At 40.0% G+C, this 23,611-nt stretch overlaps 4 protein-coding genes across 6 annotated transcripts in view; 2 read left to right on the top strand and 2 right to left on the bottom strand.

Annotated features, from left to right (window-relative positions):
- The window catches only part of adgrd1 (adhesion G protein-coupled receptor D1), a 28,427-nt gene extending 23,682 nt beyond the window's left edge, over positions 1 to 4,745 (bottom strand). Inside the window, exons 1-6 of one of the 3 annotated variants that reach the window (XM_077601563.1) lie at positions 3,971 to 4,745; positions 3,830 to 3,866; positions 3,290 to 3,406; positions 2,184 to 2,282; positions 1,291 to 1,413; positions 1,015 to 1,191 (exon numbers count right to left, since the gene is read on the bottom strand). In XM_077601563.1, the coding sequence (XP_077457689.1) occupies positions 1,015 to 1,191; positions 1,291 to 1,413; positions 2,184 to 2,282; positions 3,290 to 3,406; positions 3,830 to 3,866; positions 3,971 to 4,024 (607 nt within the window). In that variant the 5' untranslated portion in view covers positions 4,025 to 4,745. The remainder of the gene's footprint in view (positions 1 to 1,014; positions 1,192 to 1,290; positions 1,414 to 2,183; positions 2,283 to 3,289; positions 3,407 to 3,829; positions 3,867 to 3,970) is intronic. The other 2 variants (XM_077601564.1, XM_077601565.1) reach the window with 2 other exon arrangements.
- A 1,237-nt stretch (positions 4,746 to 5,982) lies between these two features.
- On the top strand, positions 5,983 to 12,165 carry stx2b (syntaxin 2b). Its single transcript, XM_077601567.1, has 9 exons — positions 5,983 to 6,051; positions 6,116 to 6,215; positions 7,458 to 7,532; positions 7,609 to 7,682; positions 7,772 to 7,880; positions 10,451 to 10,524; positions 10,619 to 10,756; positions 10,872 to 10,982; positions 11,059 to 12,165. The coding sequence occupies exons 1-9, from the start codon at positions 6,031 to 6,033 to the stop codon at positions 11,152 to 11,154; spliced, it is 798 nt and encodes a 265-aa protein (XP_077457693.1). The 5' UTR covers positions 5,983 to 6,030; the 3' UTR covers positions 11,155 to 12,165.
- Positions 11,127 to 23,611, bottom strand: part of piwil1 (piwi-like RNA-mediated gene silencing 1) — an 82,502-nt gene continuing 70,017 nt past the window's right edge. The window contains exons 26-28 of the transcript XR_013300409.1: positions 23,260 to 23,433; positions 20,087 to 20,207; positions 11,127 to 11,332 (exon numbers count right to left, since the gene is read on the bottom strand). The gene's annotated coding sequence lies outside the window, so the exon portion shown is untranslated. The remainder of the gene's footprint in view (positions 11,333 to 20,086; positions 20,208 to 23,259; positions 23,434 to 23,611) is intronic.
- rimbp2b (RIMS binding protein 2b) overlaps positions 13,311 to 23,611 on the top strand; it is a 70,736-nt gene continuing 60,435 nt past the window's right edge. Inside the window, 2 exon segments of the mRNA XM_077601561.1 lie at positions 13,311 to 13,337; positions 13,411 to 13,530. Coding sequence (XP_077457687.1) covers positions 13,335 to 13,337; positions 13,411 to 13,530 — 123 coding nt within the window. The 5' untranslated portion in view covers positions 13,311 to 13,334.

The following is a 23,611-nucleotide window of genomic DNA, read 5'->3' as shown; positions in this document are numbered from 1 at the left end:
ATTTGAAATGTACGCCTTCAAAAAATTATTGATATACCGTGACATTTCAGTTCTAACAATGTTTGTCACAGGACACCTGAATGCTTTTATCTCCTCTCAGACGTTTTTCCCCGAAGACAACCTTCCCTGAAAGGTCGGCGTCATGCTGGATGACAACCAGCTGAACGCTGATCCGTCGTAACTCGAAACAATTCAATGTGGAACCGGGTCGGCGTGTAAAACAAAAGCAAAAAAATACAAAGGCAAAACAATCTCAATGAGAAAACACCTTTTCAAAACTTTCTCAGGCTATTGAAAGAACCACAACTGGAATTTTCTGGTTGTCTTGGAAGACAGTTTGAGTAATAAAGCCATGTTAGCATACCTGGCAACCTCGGCCAATTGCTCTGCTTATTAATGATTACAATTCCCCTTATTATACGATGAAAAAATACATATACACATATTTACTCACATAGGGCGCACTTAAAAGTACAAAGTGGACGGGGTGCCCAATCAGTATGCGCTAAATTCAAGATTCTGTAGATGTCGCAGTATAATGCTAACAGCTTGACTGCCTGGGTACATTGCTTGCTGACGCGCTATATCTATATAGTGAAAAAGGGGAATGCGGGTGCACAAAATTAGCAGTCGACGATGACGTTTTCGTCTCCTACCACTGACAGAGACAATCCGGATTAGAGCCGAAAACAAGATCAATTTGACAAAAAATGTACTTCAAAAATCCCATACAAAAGATGTTTTACGACGTACACAATTTGAAATAATCAAAAAAATTATACAATACAGGAAAAACGTTTCTGTTGACAGGTATGTGTTAGGATCGCACTAGCCGTCTCAAAACAAAAAGTCGTATCTCTCTTGCCTAAAACTCATTCTGATTCAAATCCCAGCCAGACTTTTAAAAATCATAATTGAATGTGCTTGACCATTTATCCAATCGAAGGCAAGTCATCTTGTGGCGTGAAGCTTTTAATATTTGTGACAGATGATGTGTTCATGATTTTGTGGTACCTGGAACTTTGATATTAATTTTCCATCTGTGGTTGTTGCCTCGAGTGTAGAACTCCACGTATCCGCCATGAGGATTGGTGTAGACAGAAAAGCCATTAGAGATAACTTTACCCCCAGACGTCACTGCGAAACGCGATTCCGCTTCGTGGTTCTTCCAAAAAAAGGAGAACGTGATCCCTATGTGGGATAAAAACAGAAGGCAAAAAAAACTTTTATAATTGCTATGATCTGATGGCATTTACTCCCTTAGTACACTTTGTACGATTGAATACGTACCATCAGGACCACACAATGTTGGGTCACTAATACAAGAATTTTGGTAGCTTCCAAAGTGAAGAAAAGTACCACCTTTATCTCCATCCAAGTAGATGCCATTATTGACCATTCCTTCAACAATATCTACAACAAAAATCAAGAATGGATTTTAGGATTTGGACATAGTAAAGACAAAAGTGACTATAAACTACGTCTCAATGAAAAAAAACTCTTTACAACACAACATATTACCCATTTATAGTAACTATTTTCAAAAATTATGCAGTTATGTCCTTTTTTCAGGGATGTTAAACCTACTTGAACTATGTAGCATTTTTAATTTGTTAAAAAAAATCATAGTTTTATACTGGCGGCCCAATGGATGAGCGGTTAGTGCGTTGTCCTCACAGTTTTAGGGTCGAGGGTTCGATCCCAGGTTGGTTCTCACCGTGTGGACATTGCATGTTCGCCCTGGAAGTGCGTGGGTTTTCTCCGGGTACTCCGGTTTCCTCCCACATTCCAAAAATATGCATGCTAGGCTAGCTAGTTGAACATTCTAAATTGCCCTTAGGTATGATTGGTTGTTCGTCTCATCGTGCCCTGTGATTGGCTGGCCACCGAATCGGGGTGTCCCCTGCCTAGTGCCTGTAGTTAGCTGGGATGGGCTCCAGCACCCCCGCTTCCCTTATGGGGATAAGTTTAGTACTGTCACTTTCAGAACACTCCATAGTAATTTCATTTTTTTCCCAGTTAAAAAAATCTAGGTTAACATTATGCTGCATGGATGCACATAGAGAATAGTGAGAAAATTTATTAAATGTGTGCGGGGGGGAAGGCGACAGATGTGGCATGACATGCGATATACTAAATACGTCTGTGGATATTTAGGGTGGGGGGGGATGGGGATATCTCACCTACTGTTGCAGAAATGTTAGTGTAGGCAGAGTCATTGGTATACACATAGGAAGTGTTATGGGAGGAAGGGAGCACAGTGTGCTTGTGGATTCTGAGAGCTGGACAAATACAATGGAGAGACAGTGATGTGATTGACACCTAAATGGACACAACAGAGGAGATGGTGAAAGACAAAAGACAACCAGAGGGACATGATGCGCAGGTATGAGACAGAGAGTGATGCTGAGCTAAGTGACTCCAAGCTGTGGACTTCACATGGCATTCTCAAGTCTATACCCGATCCCTCTTCAACTTCATCGCATTCAAAATCCAACAAGGTTTGACAACATGACTAAAAGTACACAAACATTTTTGGCTCATGGACTTCAATTCACAATTATTTGGGATTTTAGGTCATGATCAATGCTAAAGTTTAGCACTCGCGTTATGATCGCATGAGATCAGGGGTGTCAAACGTGCGGCCCGCAGGCCGGAAGTGGCCCGCTCGTGGGTCCGATCCGGCCCACGGGCACTTTGTAGCTTTACGTATGGAATTAAACGCTTTCATTTTTTTCGACAGGATGTTTGTGAGTTTTGCGTACGCTACTGCACTTTGCTCAATTTCCTATCCGCAATATCATTGGTTCATTCACCCCCTGCCATCAAAACAGCACATTTAATGAGTTAATAAGGAACACAAATGCCCCAAAGCCATCAAAAAGTAACATGGAATTGCCCAAATATCAGCAAGAACCGACAAACGAACAAGAAGCATCCCGCAAAGTCCCTCAAAATCAATAGGAAATTATCCAAAATGTACCAGAAGTGACCTGAAAGCACCCTAAAATGGAAGTGAAAAAAAATTAATTACGCAAAATGAACTCATTGCCTGATCGATAGATGTCCAATTCACTTTGACAGGGAGGGGGCGAATAAACGAACGTCAGTAAGTTAACTTTTGGGCCAAAAATAAGTTTGCCCGGCCTGCCAAGCAATCCGAGTTTGACACCCCTGCATTCGATCATTTTGAAAAGCGTGGTGATTATAGTGGAAAAACATGAATGAGGTCATGCGTGGTTCATACAGAAAAGAACGGTTTGCTGATGCAGAGGTGAGATACACATACTTATATTACTTCCGTTAACATAACCTGGTCTGTTTCCAATCTGGTCAGGTAGTCCGTGGATCCCATCCACAGCGTCCAGAGGCCAATAATGTGCGGCGGAAGACAAGACTTTCAAGCCTGGGGGGAACAATTCGGGGGTCAACGTGGATTTCCAGAGCAAAAAATTGAATTGATGGGCAGAAAACACCTTTATAAAAGGCATCGTATCAGAAAAAAAATAAAAAATAATTTTTTTTTAAAGAAATGTTTTTAGTTTTGTGCTCTATAACAATAAAAAAACATTTCATTAAATAAGAAGACATTTTAATTTGTAATTTCTATATACAATAACTATTGAAGGGTCTCTTATGTGTTGCTATTTGATTATATGTGTCTATATGTGCACAAGTCAGAAAAAAAGAATGAAGAATTGGGACTTTGTAAAATAGATTCCTCTTTAAAAATATTTTTCTCATCACAAAATATTCAACAAATTCAATTTCATTCACCTTACATGATAACTTGGGGAAAATTATATGTGCACATGTCAAATATATCTACCTGGATGCTTGAGCTGATGCGCCACTTGGGCATAAACCTGAAAAGAAACCACATTTATACCATTTGCCAATCACCACAAGGCCAAAAAAAGCAATATTCCATGTAAGTAAGTCACGCTTGACATTTAAAAATATGACTTACCTTGACAGATGAGAAAAAAACAGTCAATAATTTAATTCCCAGAGAAAGATCCATGATTTCTCAAGGGCCAACTGGCAAAAAAAATAGCATTCAAATCACACAGTTACATCCACAAGTAAAAATGATTCCAAGAAAGGTCACCCATTACTCCAAGGAAATCTTAGAGGAGACCACTTGTCCAGAATGCAGAATAATTCAATTGAACGGAGTGTTTAAATGAAGAAATGGTTTTTTTTTCCTCTCATTTTAAGTTTAACAAAGAAGAAGAGAAGAATCCTTTAGGAGTGTCCCAATATACACACAAGGAATCGTTGTGGTGTGCTCAAGTGTGTGGACTGACTGAGTTGGAGTGAATGTTGGAAGGGGGAAAAAAACGTACTTTTTGGAGCTTTTGAGGAGGGGCGTTGGACCAGTGACTGAGTAGATGACGTTATTTTTGCATACAGGATGGCAGGATGGATTACCACCCAAACACTGTAGTAAATACATTAATTTTTTTTAGATCTAGGATTGTTATTTCAAAGACACACTCATCATAAAGTATGATTTCTTTCAATCACAGGGAAAACTGCCCAATAATGTGCTAATAAAATCAATGACACACAAGTTATTCTAAACATGTTCAAAAATACTACCCTATTTCATCCCCTTGGAAGTATACAGCGATAATTTTTCAAATTTGGATTCGATTTTTGATTTTTTTTAACATTGAGTCATACAGTGACACCTGTCGGCCGTTTTAATAATCGCACCTTATCTACCATTTAACGACTGTTATTTTGATACTGAACGTCTCTTGAATTGAACATTCATCACAATATATAGTTTTTTTTAATCCTTTTGAAATGTATCATGCAGTATAACCTGGAGATTTAATCAAATATTTATGTTGTTGACTACTTATGATTATTATTATTATGTTGACTACTTATGATTATTATTATTATGTTGACTACTTATGATTATTATTATTATGTTGACTACTTATGATTATTATTATTATGTTGACTACTTATGATTATTATTATTATGTTGACTACTTATGATTATTATTATTATGTTGACTACTTATGATTATTATTATGTTGACTACTTATGATTATTATTATGTTGACTACTTATGATTATTATTATGTTGACTACTTATGATTATTATTATGTTGACTACTTATGATTATTATTATGTTGACTACTTATGATTATTATTATGTTGACTACTAATTTATTTATTACATTTTATTGATTATTTATTACATTTTATTGATTATTTATTTATTTTATTGATTTTTATGTATTATTATTTACTCATTATTTATTTGTGCACTTCAGGGTGAAGCTTTAAATCTCATTATACTTGTATAATGACAAATATTTAAATTCAAATGAATTAATTGAATTAAGGATGGATTTATTTCATCTCTAACCATGCTCTACCTTATTTCATCCTATTGGAAATACTTAGTGCTAATTTTTCAATTTTGGATTCAAGTTTTTATACATTAACATGTGCTCATACAGTGACGCCTGGCGGCCATTTGAATAATCGCACCCCATCTATCATTTAACGACCATTATTCATTCTGACACTGACCGTCTCTTGAATTTGTTGCGCATTCGTCACACTATATATGACATTTTTTTCCCTTGTGAAGTTTATCATACAGAAAAACGTGTCAGTTGAATGAAATAATTGGATTAAGGATGGATTGATTTCATCTCTAGAGAGCGTCAAGGGGAGGGACGTAAAAAGGCGTTTACAAGGAAGAGTTATTGGAGTAAAGATCTCCAAGTGGGAATGGTCTTTTTTCAAATTTGTTCCTCACTCCTCATGGCTCGATGACCTTGAGGGACTTTGAATAGAATGAAGAAGTAAACTCTTCAGGAGACGAGCTGGCTTTTGTGATGAAGGATCGACTGGTTGAGCTGACTGTTGTAAGTTGAGATGCTTTTTTTCCGTATCTAGAGGACGCCAGGTGGACCTTTGCCTTCTTATTTATCACGAACAGAGCACACGTTCAGCGGAGGAGGATGTGGTAGTCTGCGTGGATCGAGATGGCTTCATGGAGGGCTTCTTTAGGAGGGTCAGTCAACATGAGAAAGAAGTCCATTCTGCTAGGGTTGCTTTGAAAATGTTGCATTTTTAAGGTGGAGGAGGTTCGAGGGCTCATTGAGAGGATACACCAACAAGTGGAAGATGTGAAGAAGATGCACAGCATGATTTTGTCTGCACCCCACCCTGATGACAGTAAGTTCATTTCAAGAAATTCTTAGAAACATACTATCAAAATCCAAAAGAAAAATGGTGTGCTTCGGAATATCTGTCATACACATCATTATTATCAATACAATTATAAACACAGAGTCCGTTTAATCTAATCTATGATGACTACTACTTATTTATTATGTTGACTACTTATTTATTTATGACTTATTTATTGATTATTTATTTAGTAGTATTATTTATTGACTATTTTTCTTTATATTTGTTTGCTTGTTCTTGTTATTTGAGCACTTCCCTACTTATCTATGTTGTTGACTACTTATGTATTATTTATTTGTCTCTTTGTTTGTTGTTGTTGTTACTTCTGCAGTACTACTTATTTACGTTGTTGACCACGTATTATGTTGACTACGTCTTATGTTGACTACTTATTTATTGTTATTATTTATTGATTATTTATTTGTCCCTTTGTTTGTTCTTGTTATTTGTGCACTTCCCTACTTTTCTTTGTTGTTGACTACTTATTTATTATTTATTTGTCTGTTTGTTTGTTGTTGTTACTTCTGCATTACTACTTATTTACGTTGTTGACTACGTATTATGTTGACTACGTATTATGTTGACTACGTATTATGTTGACTACGTATTATGTTGACTACGTATTATGTTGACTACGTATTATGTTGACTACTTATTTATTGTTTATTATTATTTATTGATTATGTATTTGTCCCTTTGTTTGTTCTTGCTATTTGTGCACTTCCCTACTTTTCTTTGTTGACTACTTATTTATTATTTATTTGTCTGTTTGTTTGTTGTTGTTACTTCTGCACTACTACTTATTTATGTTGTTGACTACGTATTACGTTGACAACTTATTTATTGTTTATTCTTATTATTTATTGATTATTTATTTGTCCCTTTCTTTGTTGTTGTTATTCACGCACTTTGTGATGAAGCTTTAACACTCACTAAACTCGTATAATGACAATCAAAGCCTTCAATTCAACTTCCTGGCCACAATTGACAATGACAAACTTACATTCAAACTCAACGACCTGGCTAGAAATGCTCATCTTTCACTGCCATTGACGGCAATAGACGTCTAATCCATTTTGCTATGCGTTAACAGTCCAAATGCACCGGACACCTAGCACCGAAATTGCAACCAATGTGTAAATAAGTGGTCGTTTTTATAATTTTGTGTATATATGATCACTCACTATAACAGTAAGAGTCAGGTGTGTTTTTCTTGCTTTCGTGTAGGGACAAAAGAGCAATTAAACGCACTGACCAACGACATTAAAGGAAACGCCAACGTGGTGCGAGCCAAACTCAAATGTAAGTTCCCCACAATTTTTTTCTCCCACGCGTCCTTGAACCTGAATTTCACCCGTGTGTTACGTTCCCACTGAAGCCATGGAGCAAAACATACCTCAAGATGATGCGGCTAACAGAGCCTCTGTTGACTTCAGGATACAGAAAACACAGGTCACTTTAAAGTTACTACCTAATAAGTATTCAATACATCATTTAGTTCATTATTGCTATGCTCACATGAATATTTGATTTATTTCTAGCACACGGTGCTGTCCAGAAAGTTTGTGGAGGTCATGACTCAGTACAATGAGACACAAGTTTCCTTTCGGGAGCGAAGCAAAGGACGTATTCAAAGACAACTTGAAATAAGTAAGTGACAAACACCAATCATAGCCCATCTTAAATATGGAATAACAATAATCTGACAGATCTGGATTATAAATCCCACTTTTTTTTTCATAGTTTGTAGTGCAATTTATCAGTTTTTTTCTTCTCTCTGACCACTGATAACCTGCTATGTTATTTTTTTAAATATGGACTAGCAATAATAATAATAATAATAATCGGACATAGGCTTTGTCATCATCATTGACTCGACAAAAAAGACTAATTGTCATCATACCCAGAAACTGCGTATGACGAAATTGGTAATAATCGGAGATTCCGTATATTCCGGACTATAAGTCCCACTTTTTTTTAATAGTTTGTAGTTCAATTCACGTTTTCTTTCTTCTCTCTGACCGCCGACTGCCCGCTATGTTATTTTTAGGCTCTACTTATTTATAGAGCTGTTATGTTAACATATGTCGCCTATTTAGCCCGTTATTCTCAATTTTAGTTACTATAAGGTGTGTTTTTACTTGTTTTCTGATTTAAAAAAAAAAAAAAACATTTGCCCTCCCAAAAATTGAACTATTTATTTCTTCCTCTTCACTTTGTATTCTTTGACTGGTGCGGTTTATAGTCCGAAAAATACGCGAATCCCTAAAAAATATGCGTTATTTGAACAGTTGTACAGCCGACATTTGTGAATTCAGCCACAATACGCGGCGTGCGTTTTCTTTAAGTAGCAGAACTAAATGCCCCACATTAAAAGTATTGCACGGCGCCTACTAGATGTTTTGTATTTTTCCCATTACGACCATACAATAGTGAAAAATAGGTCTGCTCCCCCAGGCCCTCGCGGCCAGCATTAATGAGAAGCTTTGCACTCGAGCTGGTGAGCCTGATACTGGAGACTCTGCCGTGCACTGTATCGGTGTTGCCGGGACAACGGGAAGAGGGTTGGGTTGCTTTGTGTGTGACAGCTTCACCTGCGACCCACACTGCTGTTTTGGAGTGACAACGTCAATGACATCACAATAAGTGACCTTTTATTTGGGCGTTATAGTGAGGGATTCACTTTGAATGAGATGTGAATGGGGGTGTTTTGTTGTGTTAGCTTGAATCTCTCTGAGGGAAAGCCTACACAAAAGGGGTGTTACATCCAATAAGTGCTTTCCTCTCCTGAGGGGAGTGGTTAAGCAACAGGGGCAGAGGTGAAGTCCGCAGGGGAAGCTTTCTGTTTATAGTCTTGGTAGTTGTTTCTGTATGAGAGGGACTGCTGTCTATTTATTGTTTGGGATTGATTCTATTTTTGGGGACGCCTGATCCTAAAATGATATGCAGTAATGCCTCGACATACGAGTGCCCCTATGTACGAGCAATTTGAGATAGGGGTAAAATTTTGGGCAAATATTTATCTTGAGATATGAGTCATCATGGCCACTGTCTTTCTGGTCGCAACTCCCTCGTGTAATGTCTCTACGAGCACTGGGCGGAGTGTTGCATTTTTTCAGTGTTTTTTTTCCACATTAGTCAGTGCGAATGGCGGAGCAATTGCTAATACGAGAGGAGTATATACTACTTCTCGTTGGCAAGTGGTCGTGCGTTATCCTATTGTGAGGACATTTGTGTGCATCATTTGGGGAATATTTTGAAGGAAATACAAACAACAACCCTCAATAGGTTGCATCTGAAAGTCAGGGTGGAGGTGGGGCAAATAGAGCCAACCCGGGAGAAGAAAGGTATCAAAATTTAAAACAAAATTAGAATTAAGTTTAGTGTAAAGTTAGATTAAACATATCTTTAAGTGTGTCTGCATCGTAATCCAAGTTCATTAAAATTTGTTTATGTTATGTTACGAGCGCGTTGCCATGCAAAAAGTAATACATCTGGTCTAAATTGTTATTGGAAAGCATGCATGCATTTTTTTGTAGAGCAAAAAGAGTCATTTAGCTAATTTGACCGATATTTAGCCCTGGAGAAATGACTAATTAAATGCAACTTGAATTCAACTTAAATGGCAAACACGACAGCTACGCTGACAGATGTCCCCACAACTCGGTGGGATTATAAACCGCTAAACAACACAACCTAATCAAAAAACAAAATTAGAATGAAGTTTAGTGTAAGGTTAGATTACATTTACTTTTGAGTGTGTCTGCATCCTAATCCAAGTTCATTTAAATTTGTTTATGTTATGTTACGAGCGCGTTGCCGTGCAAAAAGTCTCTCTTAACGGTTGTTAGTTTAGCCAATTCAGTGGTGCTTGGAAAAGATATTCTTTGCAAAATACCACACTATAATCTGTTGTTGTGGGATTAAACAGATTGCATTATTTTATGTGTTAAAGTTCAGGTTTGGGTATCACATTAGTGCAAAGTCATATGTTTAAACATTAGACAACTGAACCTTTTTTTGCCACTGACGAGGGGTCTGCAGTCCATCGTCGTTTATTTTTGCCGGGTAACACAGTATCCCCCAAGAACCTAAAAATAAAATGGACAATTGTTGTTAGGTTATGGATTTAAACTGCCTGATTGACAAGATGGAATATAAATCAATGGAAGAATTGGGTGCTGCAAAACGTGCTTGAAAAGTTCCCTTAATTATTTTAGCAGGACGAGTGACCACCAATGAAGAACTGGAAGACATGCTCGAGAGCGGAATCCCTTCCATCTTCACATCTGATGTAAGAATTCGATCAACTCCCACGACGAGTACGAACGTGACATTGTCATCTCGTTTTTAAACACTTTAGCACGGATAATCTGCCGGATTTTTAGATCATTTCAGACTCCAAGATCACACGTCAGGCTGCGTTCGAAATAGAGTCACGACATCAGGACATCATCCAACTGGAGTCCAGCATCCGGGAATTACACGCCATGTTTATGGACATGGCAATGCTGGTCGAAACGCAGGTGACAAACTACAAATCGCTCAATTACACCATTATACTATCAATTTATTGACCTCAAAACCTCCCCAAAAAGCACATTTGCCTCAAACAAAACAAACTTTTAACATATTTTACAGGGCGAAATGGTCAACAACATTGAAAACAATGTCTCCAATGCAGCCGAATACATTTGTCGTGCTAAAGAAGAAACAAAAAAAGCCGTAAGATACCAGAAAAAATCCAGACGGGTGAGTATCACTTTATAACAACCAAGTCCAACTTTGATAAGATACATTTCAACTAACCTCACATTTTTTTTGGCAGAAATATATCATCCTCGCGTTCGCTCTCCTGATCCTCCTCGCCATCGTTGCCTTGATTGTCGGTTTGTCCGTCGGTCTGACCAAACCTCCTGCTTGACACAGTCAGGTTGTAATTAGATTTAAATTCATATGTGGTCCAATTTTTAAGATAGTTTTACTCCGACTCATTTCCTCTTTTGTTTCGGTTTTTCCCTCTTGGGCTGTCCTTGTTTTACTCGTCGGGGCCTTTGGGTGAAGGATTACACAGGTCACGACCTCACAGTAATCTCTTGTTCCTGTAGTGATAAAGCTTACAATAGCGCCATCTCACTCACCGTATAAACAGCATTACACGGGAAAATACAATCAGGTATGACACGTTGTCTTACAGACTTGTTGGCATTATTCACACCGGATTGTGACGCTCACGTTGGTACGTCGAGACGTCCTAACCTCATTGTCAATAAGTACAACTGACTAGTTTCACTTTTTGATCCAATGGTATATACATTGTTCACAGATTAATACATAAACAAATACTGTATTGGCCCGAGTATAAGACGACCTCCTCTTTTTCAAGACTCAAGTTTGAAAAAAGACTTTTTGAACAGCAAATTCAATTTCTATACAGAAAATAATTACTGTAGATCTGAAACAATTGATTCTAAAAATATATTCGAGAGAAATAGCATGTTATTTTCGTAATATTTGAACATATGGAAACTAAAGTGCAATCGCATTCGGAAATGAATGGCTTCTGATTTTTGAAATGTAAATGTAACCAATCTACTGTGATAAAACAACAACAACATTGCAATAACTGCATTACCCATCAAAATGGCCAGCATTTGCTATAAAGATATTTGGCGCCAACTAGCGTTGTGAATGGGTGTAATGTCAAAACCCCAAATTTAAGACAACTGAGACTTTTTCAGTCTTATTTCAATGCAAAAAACACTGTCTTATAGTCAGACCAATAAATTAATCTCTTATACATTTGTTTTCTAATTCTGTGCTAGTATTGTATTTTAAAGTTGTAGTAGTATAAAGACCCCCAAAAAATATTTGCAAAAATGAAATTTACTGAATGTGCCAGTCTATTCATTTTGAACAATGCTTTCTGCTGATCTTTTTTCGAATAGGAATGATAAACTTTGAAATGTAAATTGAATCAAAGTGCTATTTCTCAGGTTGTTTTTGCTACTCATTTTGCTAAGAAGGAATGTACGTTTTGTGTTTTGTTTACCATTTGTGACTGAGAAATAGTCATAGAATTTCATTTTAATATGTCGGTCACAAAACAAAATATTTTATATTATTGATGACTTAAAAGAGTCTATAAATGACACTTGGTTTGGATGTTTAAATGTCTGGAGGAAATTTGGAATGAGCTCATTTGTCGGCGATAAACGTCCAATCCAGTTTGACTGGATACAGCCCTCCCAGTCAAATTGGATTGGACGTCTTTCTGCATTAATGGCAGTGAAATATGAATTTAATGTCGATAACTGATAGTCAAAGAAACATTCATTTTGGCTACCAAACCAAAGGTTGCCTTCCTCAACATTAATACAGAAATGTTAAATTGTGACTGTGATGCCATAAATGTCTGTGAATGTCATTTTAAGGGCACATTGTGGTTGCTTAAATGTTACCAAGTAGATTCGCTATCAAAGTTCTGTGAAACGATGAAAAATAAAAATGTTTCCCAAATGATTTTGTCCACCTCGACATTTTTTTTACACCACCCGGAAAGAATAAATTCAATTATTAATTTCAAATGAACAATATAAGATTGAGAAATGCCTCGACCTGATCAAAATTATTTTGCTTACAATTCCATTCACCAAATTTGCCACTACGCTCAACCAGAAAAGGTCGTATTTTATTACTGTAATGTTGCAATGTCTATAATTTAATCATAAATTGACGAGATGTACATTAACAAAAAAACTGCACACGATATTATAATCTCATTTCTAACGAACCTGTCTATAATCCCAAAAACAATACCTAATTCCTAAACCAAATTTCCCACCAATATCATCCAACCCCCCCAAAAAAGCCACCGCAAAACTCCCCAACCCCGAAACAATTGATTTTCCATGGCTTCTAATGCGTTCCTCGCGCCAGCTGTGCCGCCGCCGCCGTCTGTGTGTACGCACCGTAATCCAACATCCACTTATTATGTAACCCTGCTGGATACAGATATTTATAATCTGACGTTATGACATCATCCCGCCGCCCGGCGCATCTGACCATGACGAGCGAGCGGGGTGGCGTGCGAACCGGCCTGTCATGGTACGTCGTCCATCCGCCACACTATCGCTACGCGGCTCACATCGCGGTTATCGCCCATTGCTTTTCGCCCCAGGGCTCCATGGGTGGTCAGAGGACGCGCAGGCTGGAGAAGAAGCCCCTAAATACGCGTCGGAGCGAGAGCGCGGCCAGCCCGAGACCCCTGGCCGAGAGGGGCGCTTGGACCAAAAGCGAGGTGAGCCCGACACGTCGTTGACCCGCGAGAGATACCCCCCCCCCCCCAGCCCCGAAGCCCCGTTCGACCCCGCGTCGCCATCCAGGCGGTCGCCTTAGCTCGGCTTAATTGAGGAGAATTCGTAATTACCCGCGGTAGAATACGATGCTCTGATTATGGGCAAAGGATTTAAGTTAAGTAGCTCAGTGTTCGATTTTTTCATTTGCAAACTGGTGGTTTCTCCTCGCCGGAAAAAAAAATGTGAGTGGTTTTGGGGTCATGTGAGGACAAAGCTTTCCCCGCTGTGCTTCTGCCCGCGTTGACCTCTGACGCGACCTTTCCCCTGGCCAGTTAAACCAGAGCGAATTGGGATGGTGATGGTTATCTTGGAGTGTACCTTTTTAGAAGTGGCTGGCAAATCTGACATTAACGCATTGTGACACGCGGTTGCCTCGAGGTAGGATCCGTGGATGTTTTTCTTGATAAAATCCCACAATATTTAGCGTTGGCTTCGACGTTTACTCTCTCTCGCTATTTTGTGGGCTTGAGAAAAGCGTTCTGGTAAAAATGAAGTGAGAATTGGTCGTTTTTCCATGAATTCAATGTCATTTCTATCTCAGAGCGAGCTATATGGAAAAAAAATGTCTTGTCTAATCTGCTGTCTGACCAGCATTGAGGTGCCCTTGAGCAAGCCCCGAGCACCTGTCCTTTTTATTTTCTCTTTACACTAGATGACTACTGTGTTTTATATTTGGATCTCATGCTGTCAAGATTGGGTCATACTCAGCATACTATGCAGAATTAAAACTCCCTCGTTTTTTTCTCCCCGTTAGTCAGTGCGAATGGCGGAGCGATCGCTAATACGAGAGGAGTATATACTACTTCTCGTTGGCAAGTGGTCGTGCGCTATCCTATTGTGAAGACGAGACCGGATCTTAACCAATGGGAACGTTAGGAGACGAAGCTTGCCTCTCTGCACCCCCGTGTGCGGGAGTCTTTGCAACTCGTGTGCCGTCGTTTGGTCGCCGGTCTTTTGGTCGCCGGACTTTTGGTCGCCCGGACCCAAACAACGGGCGACCAAAAGACCAGCGACAAAACAACACGGTCTACGCAATAATAAAAGCCAACAATGGCCCTGAGCAGTTTCACTGAACCTACGTGTGAGTGTATAAGAGTTTGTATGTACATGAGTTGTCCCCTTAGGAAGGGACGTCAGTCAGGGTCTTAACAAGGTCTCCAACACAAAACAATAAAAGTCTGGGAAATTTGGAGCTTTTCTTTAGCCTAATAATTACTAGGGCATTAAGTATGATTAAATAGTCATTCGCAGTTTGTATTTAGGGAATTTGAGCAACGATTTAAATGGTAATTATAAATAACCTTCCGGGCGACCAAAAGACCAGCGACCAAAAGACCGGCGACCAAAAGACCGGCGACCAAAAGACCGGCGACCAAAAGACCAGCGACCAAAAGACCGGCGACCAAAAGACCGGCGACTAAACCTAGTACCTAGCCAATGCAGTAGTGCTGGGCAAATAGAGATTCTTTGTAAAACACCACACTATAAAGTTCTCCAACAAAACTAGATCAAACCCAAAGACTCTCAAACGACCTTGAGTGGATTCTCCGACGGACGAAAATTCTCAAAATCGTGCCCCTACCTCCCAATACAACACCCGATCTTAACCAATGAGAACGGTAGGAGACGAACCTTGCCTCTCTGCACCCCGTGTGCGGGAGTCCTTACGACTAGACGTGTAAGCGATGGAGAAAGTGAGAGAGAGAGCGGGAGAAAGGGGGCGTGTTGATGTGTGTGTGCTGCTGCTGCTGCTGCACAACGGTACGAGTGTGAGCTGAGTGATGCTCGATGTGCTGGCTCTCTCCTCCTCTTCCTCCTCCTCCTCCTCCTTCTCCTCCTCCTCATCCTCTTCCTCCTCTTTCGGTCTCTCCCCTGCATCGCCCGGCCACGCTCCTCACTGCCCTGCGCCGATGAACCATTTTACGCTACCGATCCGCCACCGACATCGTTTTCTCGCCTCCGTCTCCGTCCTTGGGAAGCACCTGCCGCGGGACCGGTCCTTTAAGCGTTGCCGCTAAAAAGGTACGGCGCAGTTTTAACGTCTGATTTATTTGAATTTTATTTTATTATTATTATTTTTTTTTACAATCGGAGGCTGAGGTTCGGCTGGCCGTGCTGCGGAATCGCGAGGCTGTTACCGAGGGATAAAGATGCTCTGGCACTCTTAAAGGTTAAGCTCATTGAAATTTTTCATCCGTCTTTCAGTTGGCGGGCGACGGCGGGTTTTTCAGGTTTGCCGAAGTAGAGCTAGAGGACGTGGCGTTTCATTTGCATGCGGGAAGGATTCACTTCTTATTCGCTAAGGTTTTTGCTCCCCATCTTGCCTTATGTGGGTTCCAAAATACCATACTTGGATGTGTTTTTTCCCTTTTTTGAGTCTGTGAGCGATACACGATTTATCCTCAGCTCCAGTTAAGACCGCCCTCGCCCTCAAGTCTGAGGAGAAGTTGCCTTGATAAATTGCCTGTATAAATTGCGACCTGCAAAATCAACGGTGCAGACCGGCGGACTGCGATTGGTTTAAATCTCGGCTAACCGGTGCCCTTTGAGTCTGGCGCTCATGTTATGCCGCTTATCATTTTGCCACGTACGTCGCAGAGGATGCTTGGCGCGCTTCTGAATGCCGTGTCGTTAAATTTCTGCACCATCAGCATTTCGCCACCAAAATGGAAATTAAAAACGTGGACGGCAACCACCAGAGAATTGGGGTATCGCTATAAGAGAATGCTTTGCTGCGGGGTGAAAAGGTGCTTTTTGCAGCCAATGTCACGGCAAAAACGTGTCGTTCTGGACATGAAAAATGAGTTCTGTCATGACAAGTTTCCATTCATACTGTAGCTCCTCCTGCCCACCTTGACAAGTTTGCATGCTCATTCATCATCTGCAGGTTAGCCCTGAATTGCCGGCAAGTGGCTTTTATTAAGGGGAAAGACAGTCGTATTTTTAACTCCACTCTGAAATGAGTTGAATAAGGTTTCGCGGTTGTGAGAAGAATCTTCAATGAATGGACGCGAGTAGTCCTTTGGAACTTAGATTGAAGAAGTACGGGTTTATTTGACAGAAGGTGTTTTATGTCCCTGACTTACTTGAGTGGAAACGCCCCATGGGATAAAAAAAATCGTGCTGGGATATATCGTTTTCTTGTCTTGCTGTGAAATCAGCTCACTTAAGAAACAGCCACACGTACTTCTGGGCTATCGGTGTTCCATTTTTATGACCAAATGTTGACTTGGGGTGAGGTAGGCAGCAAATGTGGACAAGTGTACTAGAAAACGCATTCGATCCAAAATAGGGCAAAAGCTTTGGAATTCCAAAAAAAATGCCAAAGTCACCTTCAAAGTCAACTTGTGACTTGCACCGAAAATATTTCTCACTCTTGTTTACACTTTATGACAGCTCTCCTTGCACTTCCTGACATTTTGATTGTGACAAAAACATCTTGGCTTTATAGACGTTGTAGGCTGAACCATTTGAAAGAATGCTAGTTACTTGATTAAAACAGAATGGCTATTTACTTTTGATAAACCTAATTAAAACACAAATGACTGTACCGATAAATTCAATATATGAGATGGTTCCAATTGCCCAATTCATAACAATTCTCTATTTTTGTTCCCTATGTTGACATCACCTCCTCTTAAAGCTTCCCCTTCAATGCGTCATAAACATACTTTGCATGCTTTGACACCCTGCACTCGCTGCATTTATAGGGGATGATAAGAGCCGCTTTGATTGGCAGTAAGAGGAGTCTGCGGAGATTGAATTTGGTCATATGATTGGAATTGATCCAGAATTCTTGTATTTTTAGGACCGTTGTGAGTTTTGGCTGCTGTAAATCAAATGTTTGGGACTAATTCTCTTTAGAAAGTCATGATAGTCACATAGTATTGTGTAATATTTGTAAACAGAACAATTATTGAGGGAAAATTAAAAAAATAATTGATACGTCATTTTGCATTATTTTTCTTGGTCTCAAAATATGGGTAAGAAAATAAAAATCACGATTGGGATAGAGTAAATTGCTTCATTTCAAATTTTCAAATGTTCAGGCAAGCGCACTTGTGCCAAAATAATAACAGATTACTGTGTACTTTGGGACTGCTCAAAATAATGAATAATAATCTGGCATCTGAAGTAAAGAAACTCATGAATTTACAGCGCTTTGATTTTGGCCTAACAAACCTAATGAACTGAATGGAGTGCTGGAGCAAGATTCCCGTGGGAAATGCTTGCTTTTGGGCCGCGGCTGATCCACAGCGCAACATTACTACATGTTTACTGCACTGAAAGCCCTCTCACTTTGGCTGCTCAAATACCCGCATAGTATATTGCCTTTACACACCCTATATGTTTTGATGGCAGCTAGCCATCAGTTGCTAATTCCTCCAGCAGCTGTAGCATCGACCCACAAGATATTTCAAAGCAGTCAGTGTATGTGCTTGATAAGACTAGGAATAGCAAGGTCATTTCATTTTTTTAAAATTGGAAAAATATTGTCGTTAAATCCTACGATTGAAAATTGGCTTTCGTGTCGACTTTAAATTGACTAAAGATGCACTTTTAGCCGTCAAAGGAGCATGTAGGTAGAACAAATATTTGAGAATTCTTCATTTTTTTGAACCGCTTATCCTCACAAGGGTCGCAAGGGGTGCTGGAGCCGATCCCAGCCAACTACGGGCAAATGGCGAGCCAATCGCAAGACACGAGGAGATGGACAACTATTCGTGCTCACTCAGTGTTCGACCAGCCGAGCTTGCATGTTTTGTGATGTGGGAGAAAACTGGGTTACCCGGAGAAAACCAGGTTACCCGGAGAAAAATGGGTTACCCAGAGAAAACCGGTTTACCCGGAGAAAACCAAGTTACCCGGAGAAAACCAAGCTACCCAGAGAAAACCGGTTTACCCGGAGAAAACCGGGTTACCTGGAGAAAAACGAGTTACCTGGAGAAAACCGGGTTATCCGGAGAAAACCGGGTTACCCGGAGAAAACCGGGTTACCCGGAGAAAACAGAGTTACCTGGAAAAAAACGGGTTACCCGGAGAAAACAGGGTTACCCGGAGAAAACCAAGTTACACAGAGAAAAACAAGTTACCCGGAGAAAACCGGGTTACCTGGAGAAAACCGAGTTACCTGGAGAAAACCGGGTTATCCGGAGAAAACCGGGTTATCCGGAGAAAACCGGGTTACCCGGAGAAAACCGGGTTACCCGGAGAAAACCGAGTTACCCGGAGAAAACCGAGTTACCCGGAAAAAAACGGGTTACCCGGAGAAAACAGGGTTACCTGAAGAAAACCGAGTTACCCGGAGAAAACCGAGTTACCCGGAGAAAACCGAGTTACCCGGAGAAAACAGGGTTACCCGGAGAAAACCGGGTTACCTGGCGAAAACCAGGTTAGCCAGAGAAAACGTATTACATGGAGAAAACCGGGTTATCCGGAGAAAACCGGGTTACCCGGAGAAAACCCACGCACCCGGGTAGAACATACCAACTCGACACAGGGAGGACCCAGCTAGGATTGTACCCTCGATATAAGAACTGTACACGGTAACCACTTGTCCACATTGGAGAATTAATATTCAAAATAGCTATAATTAGTATATCTCAGTGTGTATCCAATTTTTTTTTATACATGATCGAACCTGTTAAAAATACGGGCTGGCTTCAGGAAACGCAAAAGAGCGACATGTGATATTCTTCACTAGAAACATACGCTTAGAACAGACATGAAACGGAATGCGTTAAAACCACCTTCCTGTTATTCAAAACCCCCCCTTGTCGAAAGAGAAAGGCTAAATATGGCCGATCCGTGGCTTGGGCGGCCGTGCACGCCTGGACGGGCTTTGGCCGAGCGTGGTCTTAAGCGACCGAAGCTAGGTCGTAGTAACAGCTGGAACGCGGCTGCTGCTGGCACCAGAACGGAGACTGGATGAGGCACGTGACCCACAGTGTGAGGCTTTAGTGATATGAGCAGCAGAGCTGGCGTGCAATGTTACATAACACTATCTTCGCTGGGAAATGGCTTCTGTAAGGCTCCGTGACAGCAGAGTGAAAGTGCATCATCATCGTTAGCAGCCATGTCACTCGGGTGGATTGTCCGACTGTCCGACGCAAGACAATGACAGTGCAAACAAGGATTTAACACTCTCTGGCATCCTCCGGCTATTTGACTTATGAAGTCCGATTTTTAGATTCTATTGGCAGCGAAATGTTCTAATCCAAACCAGTACATTCAATTTGGTTGCAACTTTATTTCATCCCGTATTCGGGAAATTTCTCGGTTGCAGTAGCAAAACAGACACAAGACACACAAGACATTGTAGACCTAGTTAAAAATGTAATGGCTCGTTTTCATTTCATCCATGGCACGATATTATCTGAAAATATTTCAACTTTTGGCGAAAAGCCTTGTTTGTTTTTTGGTTCCAATGTCGTTGTTAAAAACTGCATAAAATTTGGAGTAGTCAGTCTAATTAAAACAACAGGATAGGGTACTTACCGGTTAGTCCATTTTCTTTTGTGTGATTATCACTTGGTTGGATGGAAGAAAACAGGCTTATTTTTGCAGTGTCCAGGTTTGGAGCAATTTGCTACTCAGTGTGTCATAACCATTTATTTACCTGGAAAAAAAAGTAAAACGGTGGCTGCCACAACAATAACAGTAAACGGATAAGAAAAGCTTTCACTTTACACATCCCTTCAGGTAATCTACTGGTTTCCTGCTCAACAGCGATATGGGATTATAATTGTGCTTCTTAGGGTTAATTTGACAAAAAAAGAGCTTAGTCAAATCCTATCTATGGAATTCAGTAAAGTAAAAGAAAGCAGGAACCTCAATGCAAACAATTTGGCAAGACTATGAGGAGATAATAAGTAATTAAGGGAAGCTGGTTGGCTAACAGAAGGGAAGAAAACAGTCGGAAATAATGATCTAACCAACAGGTGTCAAAGGGGCGGCCCAGGGGCCAAATCTGGCCCGCTGCATCATATTGTGTGGCCCGGGAAAGTAAATCATGAGTGCCGACTTTCTGTTTATTATAGATGTATATTATACCTCCTGATTTTCCCCCTTTTAAATCAATAATTGTAAGTTTTTAATCTTTTTTTCTGTTTTTAGTTCAAAAATCATTTTGTAAAATCTAAAAAATATAAAAATATTTTCTATTTTCCACTTTAATATGGAACATAATGATTAAAAGAGATTTTCCCTTACTAAGAAAAAAGCTCGAATATTTTTTTAGATCTATAAAAAATGGAATATTTAGGACTTTTGATCTAGTTCTTTTAATCAATTTATATAAAAAAAATATAAAAATATATCTAAAATGGTCCGGCCCACATGAAATCGAGGTGACGTTTAATGCGGCCCGCGAGTCTGGCACCCTTGATCTAACCAATAGAGTAGGTTAGGTTAGAACTTTATTTCATCCCGTATTCAGGAAATTTCGTGGTTGCAGTAGAAAGACGGACACAAGACACAGAAGACATTGTAGACCTAGTTAAAAAAAACTGGAGCCACACACAGGAAGTCCACAAGGTGGGGACTGAGGTTACCACACAGTCCCTCGGTAGTCTGGAGGTTTTAAAGATCATCAAGAGTACATGAGAACAAACGAAATGTCAATCAAACTGCAAATGTTCTACCAGATAAAAAAATAATAATCTGAAAATACCAAAAAGTACCAAAATCTTGCGTCTAATTCTAATATGATGCAATAGCAACTTAAAAAGTGTGCTAACTTTGCCCTGATTTTTGGTTGTAGCGTCATTCCCTTGCATTTTCCGACCCTGCTGATAAACAAGCGTGTCAGCTGTGTTTCACTCAAACCCTGAAACAATCTGAACAGCAACCTCCGTGTCCGGCCTTGACCGGGATTCACCCCTCACTCTGCCCGTTGGATGTGATTTGCACTCTTTGATCAAGCATTAGTGGCGGGCTCGGCTGGAGGGAAGGCGGGGCTCCGTGGAGAACCGGGGCGGCGAATAGAAGAAGGCCAACTTGCACTTTTAACTTTGGGGCAGATTAATTGAAAGCTAATGCGATCTGGAGTTAATGCTACGTGTTTATGTTGGGGTGTAATTGATGCTTATGTCCTAATCAAGTGGAATTTTACAGTGGATTAACCGGGAAAGCACGGCGCTACTGTCCTGTATTCGTTGACGGCTTTTAGTATTTCGTTTGCAAAGATTTATCTTTCTTTGAAATCTGATAGCGGGATGCTACGTTGTTTTATACTACAAGTCTCAGTGGGGGGTGTGTCAGGTCTTCTTTTTAGTCGACAAAGAGCCCACCGTGGTGGGTAATTGCAAGAAAGTGTCCAATTAAATGAGCGTTTCAATAACGGTCCTGAGATGGTTTTGTTTGTCGGATAGCGTATCGCAATTTGGAAGGATCTGGAATAATGGATTGTAAAGATTGGATTTTGGGAAATAGACTTCCTTTTTTTTGATGGAAAATACCAAAGCTAACGTTTCTTATTCGAGGACAAAATAGTCTCGCTCGGATCTTTGACGAGGAGAGCGGGCGGGCTATGCATCGTTTCAAAGTGTCAAATCCAAATATTTCTTGGTCCTCTGAAGAACTGGGACACTCCAGACAGCATTTTACGCGCTTTATGTGTAGAAATGAATGGAAGTGGGTCAGAGTTGTTTGAAACGACGCTGTCAAAGTCAGTTTTGCTGCCTCCAATCAATCATTAAACTGTGCAATAACAACCAACAAAAAATGGTTGAATTGTCAAAGTTTTGACGGAAAACTACACAAATCAAAAGCTAAAGTGAAAGAATGATAACTTACAGGGCACTCATTTAACTTCTTGGCTGCTATTGATGGCACTCGACGTCCAATTTATTTCGACTGGGACGCTCCCAATCAAAAAGGATTGCATGTCTGCACTTCTTAAGACAGCGGTGGCAAACACACGGCTCTTAAGCCGCATTCGGCTCCCGGCCAAAATGAATCTCTTTGCTTTTTATCATTATTTGTATATATTGTGGCTCTTTGCTTCGTTTCATGTTTCTTATTTTTATTCTCTCTTAAAACACTCCAATTAATCTGGGCCCATTATAAACAAATATTACATTTTATGTCAAAAATAATTTGGCAGTTTGCATTTTTTATGCTGCTTTTTTATTATGTAAAGTGTGGCTCTTTGACGGTTTTAAATTGTGGCTCTTTGTGTCTAAATTGTTCTTAAGGTGTTGGGAATTTGTGGTTAATGTGTAGAATGGAACTCATAGTTATCATTTTTTAAATGAATATCTGTCTGCAGGGTCTTAGTCTCTGAAAATTTCCTTAGGGATATTATATGGATAATTTATTCCCCTGATATTTTTTTAACCAAAATGTTCTGACGAGCTCCATAGCAAAATTTCCAACTAATAGGATAAAAGCTACCGCTTATATCAGAAGATTTCCAAATTCCAACACCAATAAATAGTATCGTATCCTGTAATTACAACCTGACGCCTTGTGTTTTGGGAAGCAAACTAATTGCGTTTTTGGCCGTGGCGCTATGGACTTGCATCTAAAAATATCATCACCCGTTCCCTTAAGTGGCAGCCGCATGCGGCGACATTGCATTAAGAGTCATTACTAATTGATAGCATGGACAAAAAAAAGGTTATTTTCCGGCCATGGTCTTTATGTCTGGAAATCTCCAACCGACTCACCTTTTTTTAGTGTTGGACATGTCGGACGCTTACAGTCATGTGACGTTTTCAGCCATTTCCACGTTTCCTACGTCAAGACTGGAGATGCATGGAAAGATGTCCCGCCATGCTTGACTTGTGTTACAGCTCTGACGCTTTGGCACAAAAGCCGCACATGGCTCCATCTCAGTGGACCTATCAATAATTCAAATGTTGCATTATTAGAACGCTAACATGTTAATACAGTTGTTACATCAGCAGTTTGGCTTGAGTGCTACAGTATGGGAATAGAGCACATGTGTCAAAGTGGCGGCCCAGGGGCCAATTCTGGCCCGCCGCAACATTTTGTGTGGCCCGGGAAAGTAAATCATGA

This window comes from Stigmatopora argus, chromosome 5 (assembly GCF_051989625.1).
Source record: "Stigmatopora argus isolate UIUO_Sarg chromosome 5, RoL_Sarg_1.0, whole genome shotgun sequence".
In the NCBI taxonomy this organism is placed as follows: domain Eukaryota; kingdom Metazoa; phylum Chordata; class Actinopteri; order Syngnathiformes; family Syngnathidae; genus Stigmatopora; species Stigmatopora argus.
Note: the sequence above shows the minus strand (reverse complement) of the source record. Positions and strands in the feature narration are given on the sequence as shown.

Bases quoted from the DNA above. Each gene is read 5' to 3' on its own strand.
- stx2b (XM_077601567.1), top strand. From the start codon at position 6,031: ATGGAGGGCTTCTTTAGGAGG. The intron at 7,683-7,771 runs GTCACTTTAAAG...ATTTATTTCTAG, and splicing joins TCAGGATACAGAAAACACAG to CACACGGTGCTGTCCAGAAA. The intron at 7,881-10,450 runs GTAAGTGACAAA...TAATTATTTTAG, and splicing joins TCAAAGACAACTTGAAATAA to CAGGACGAGTGACCACCAAT.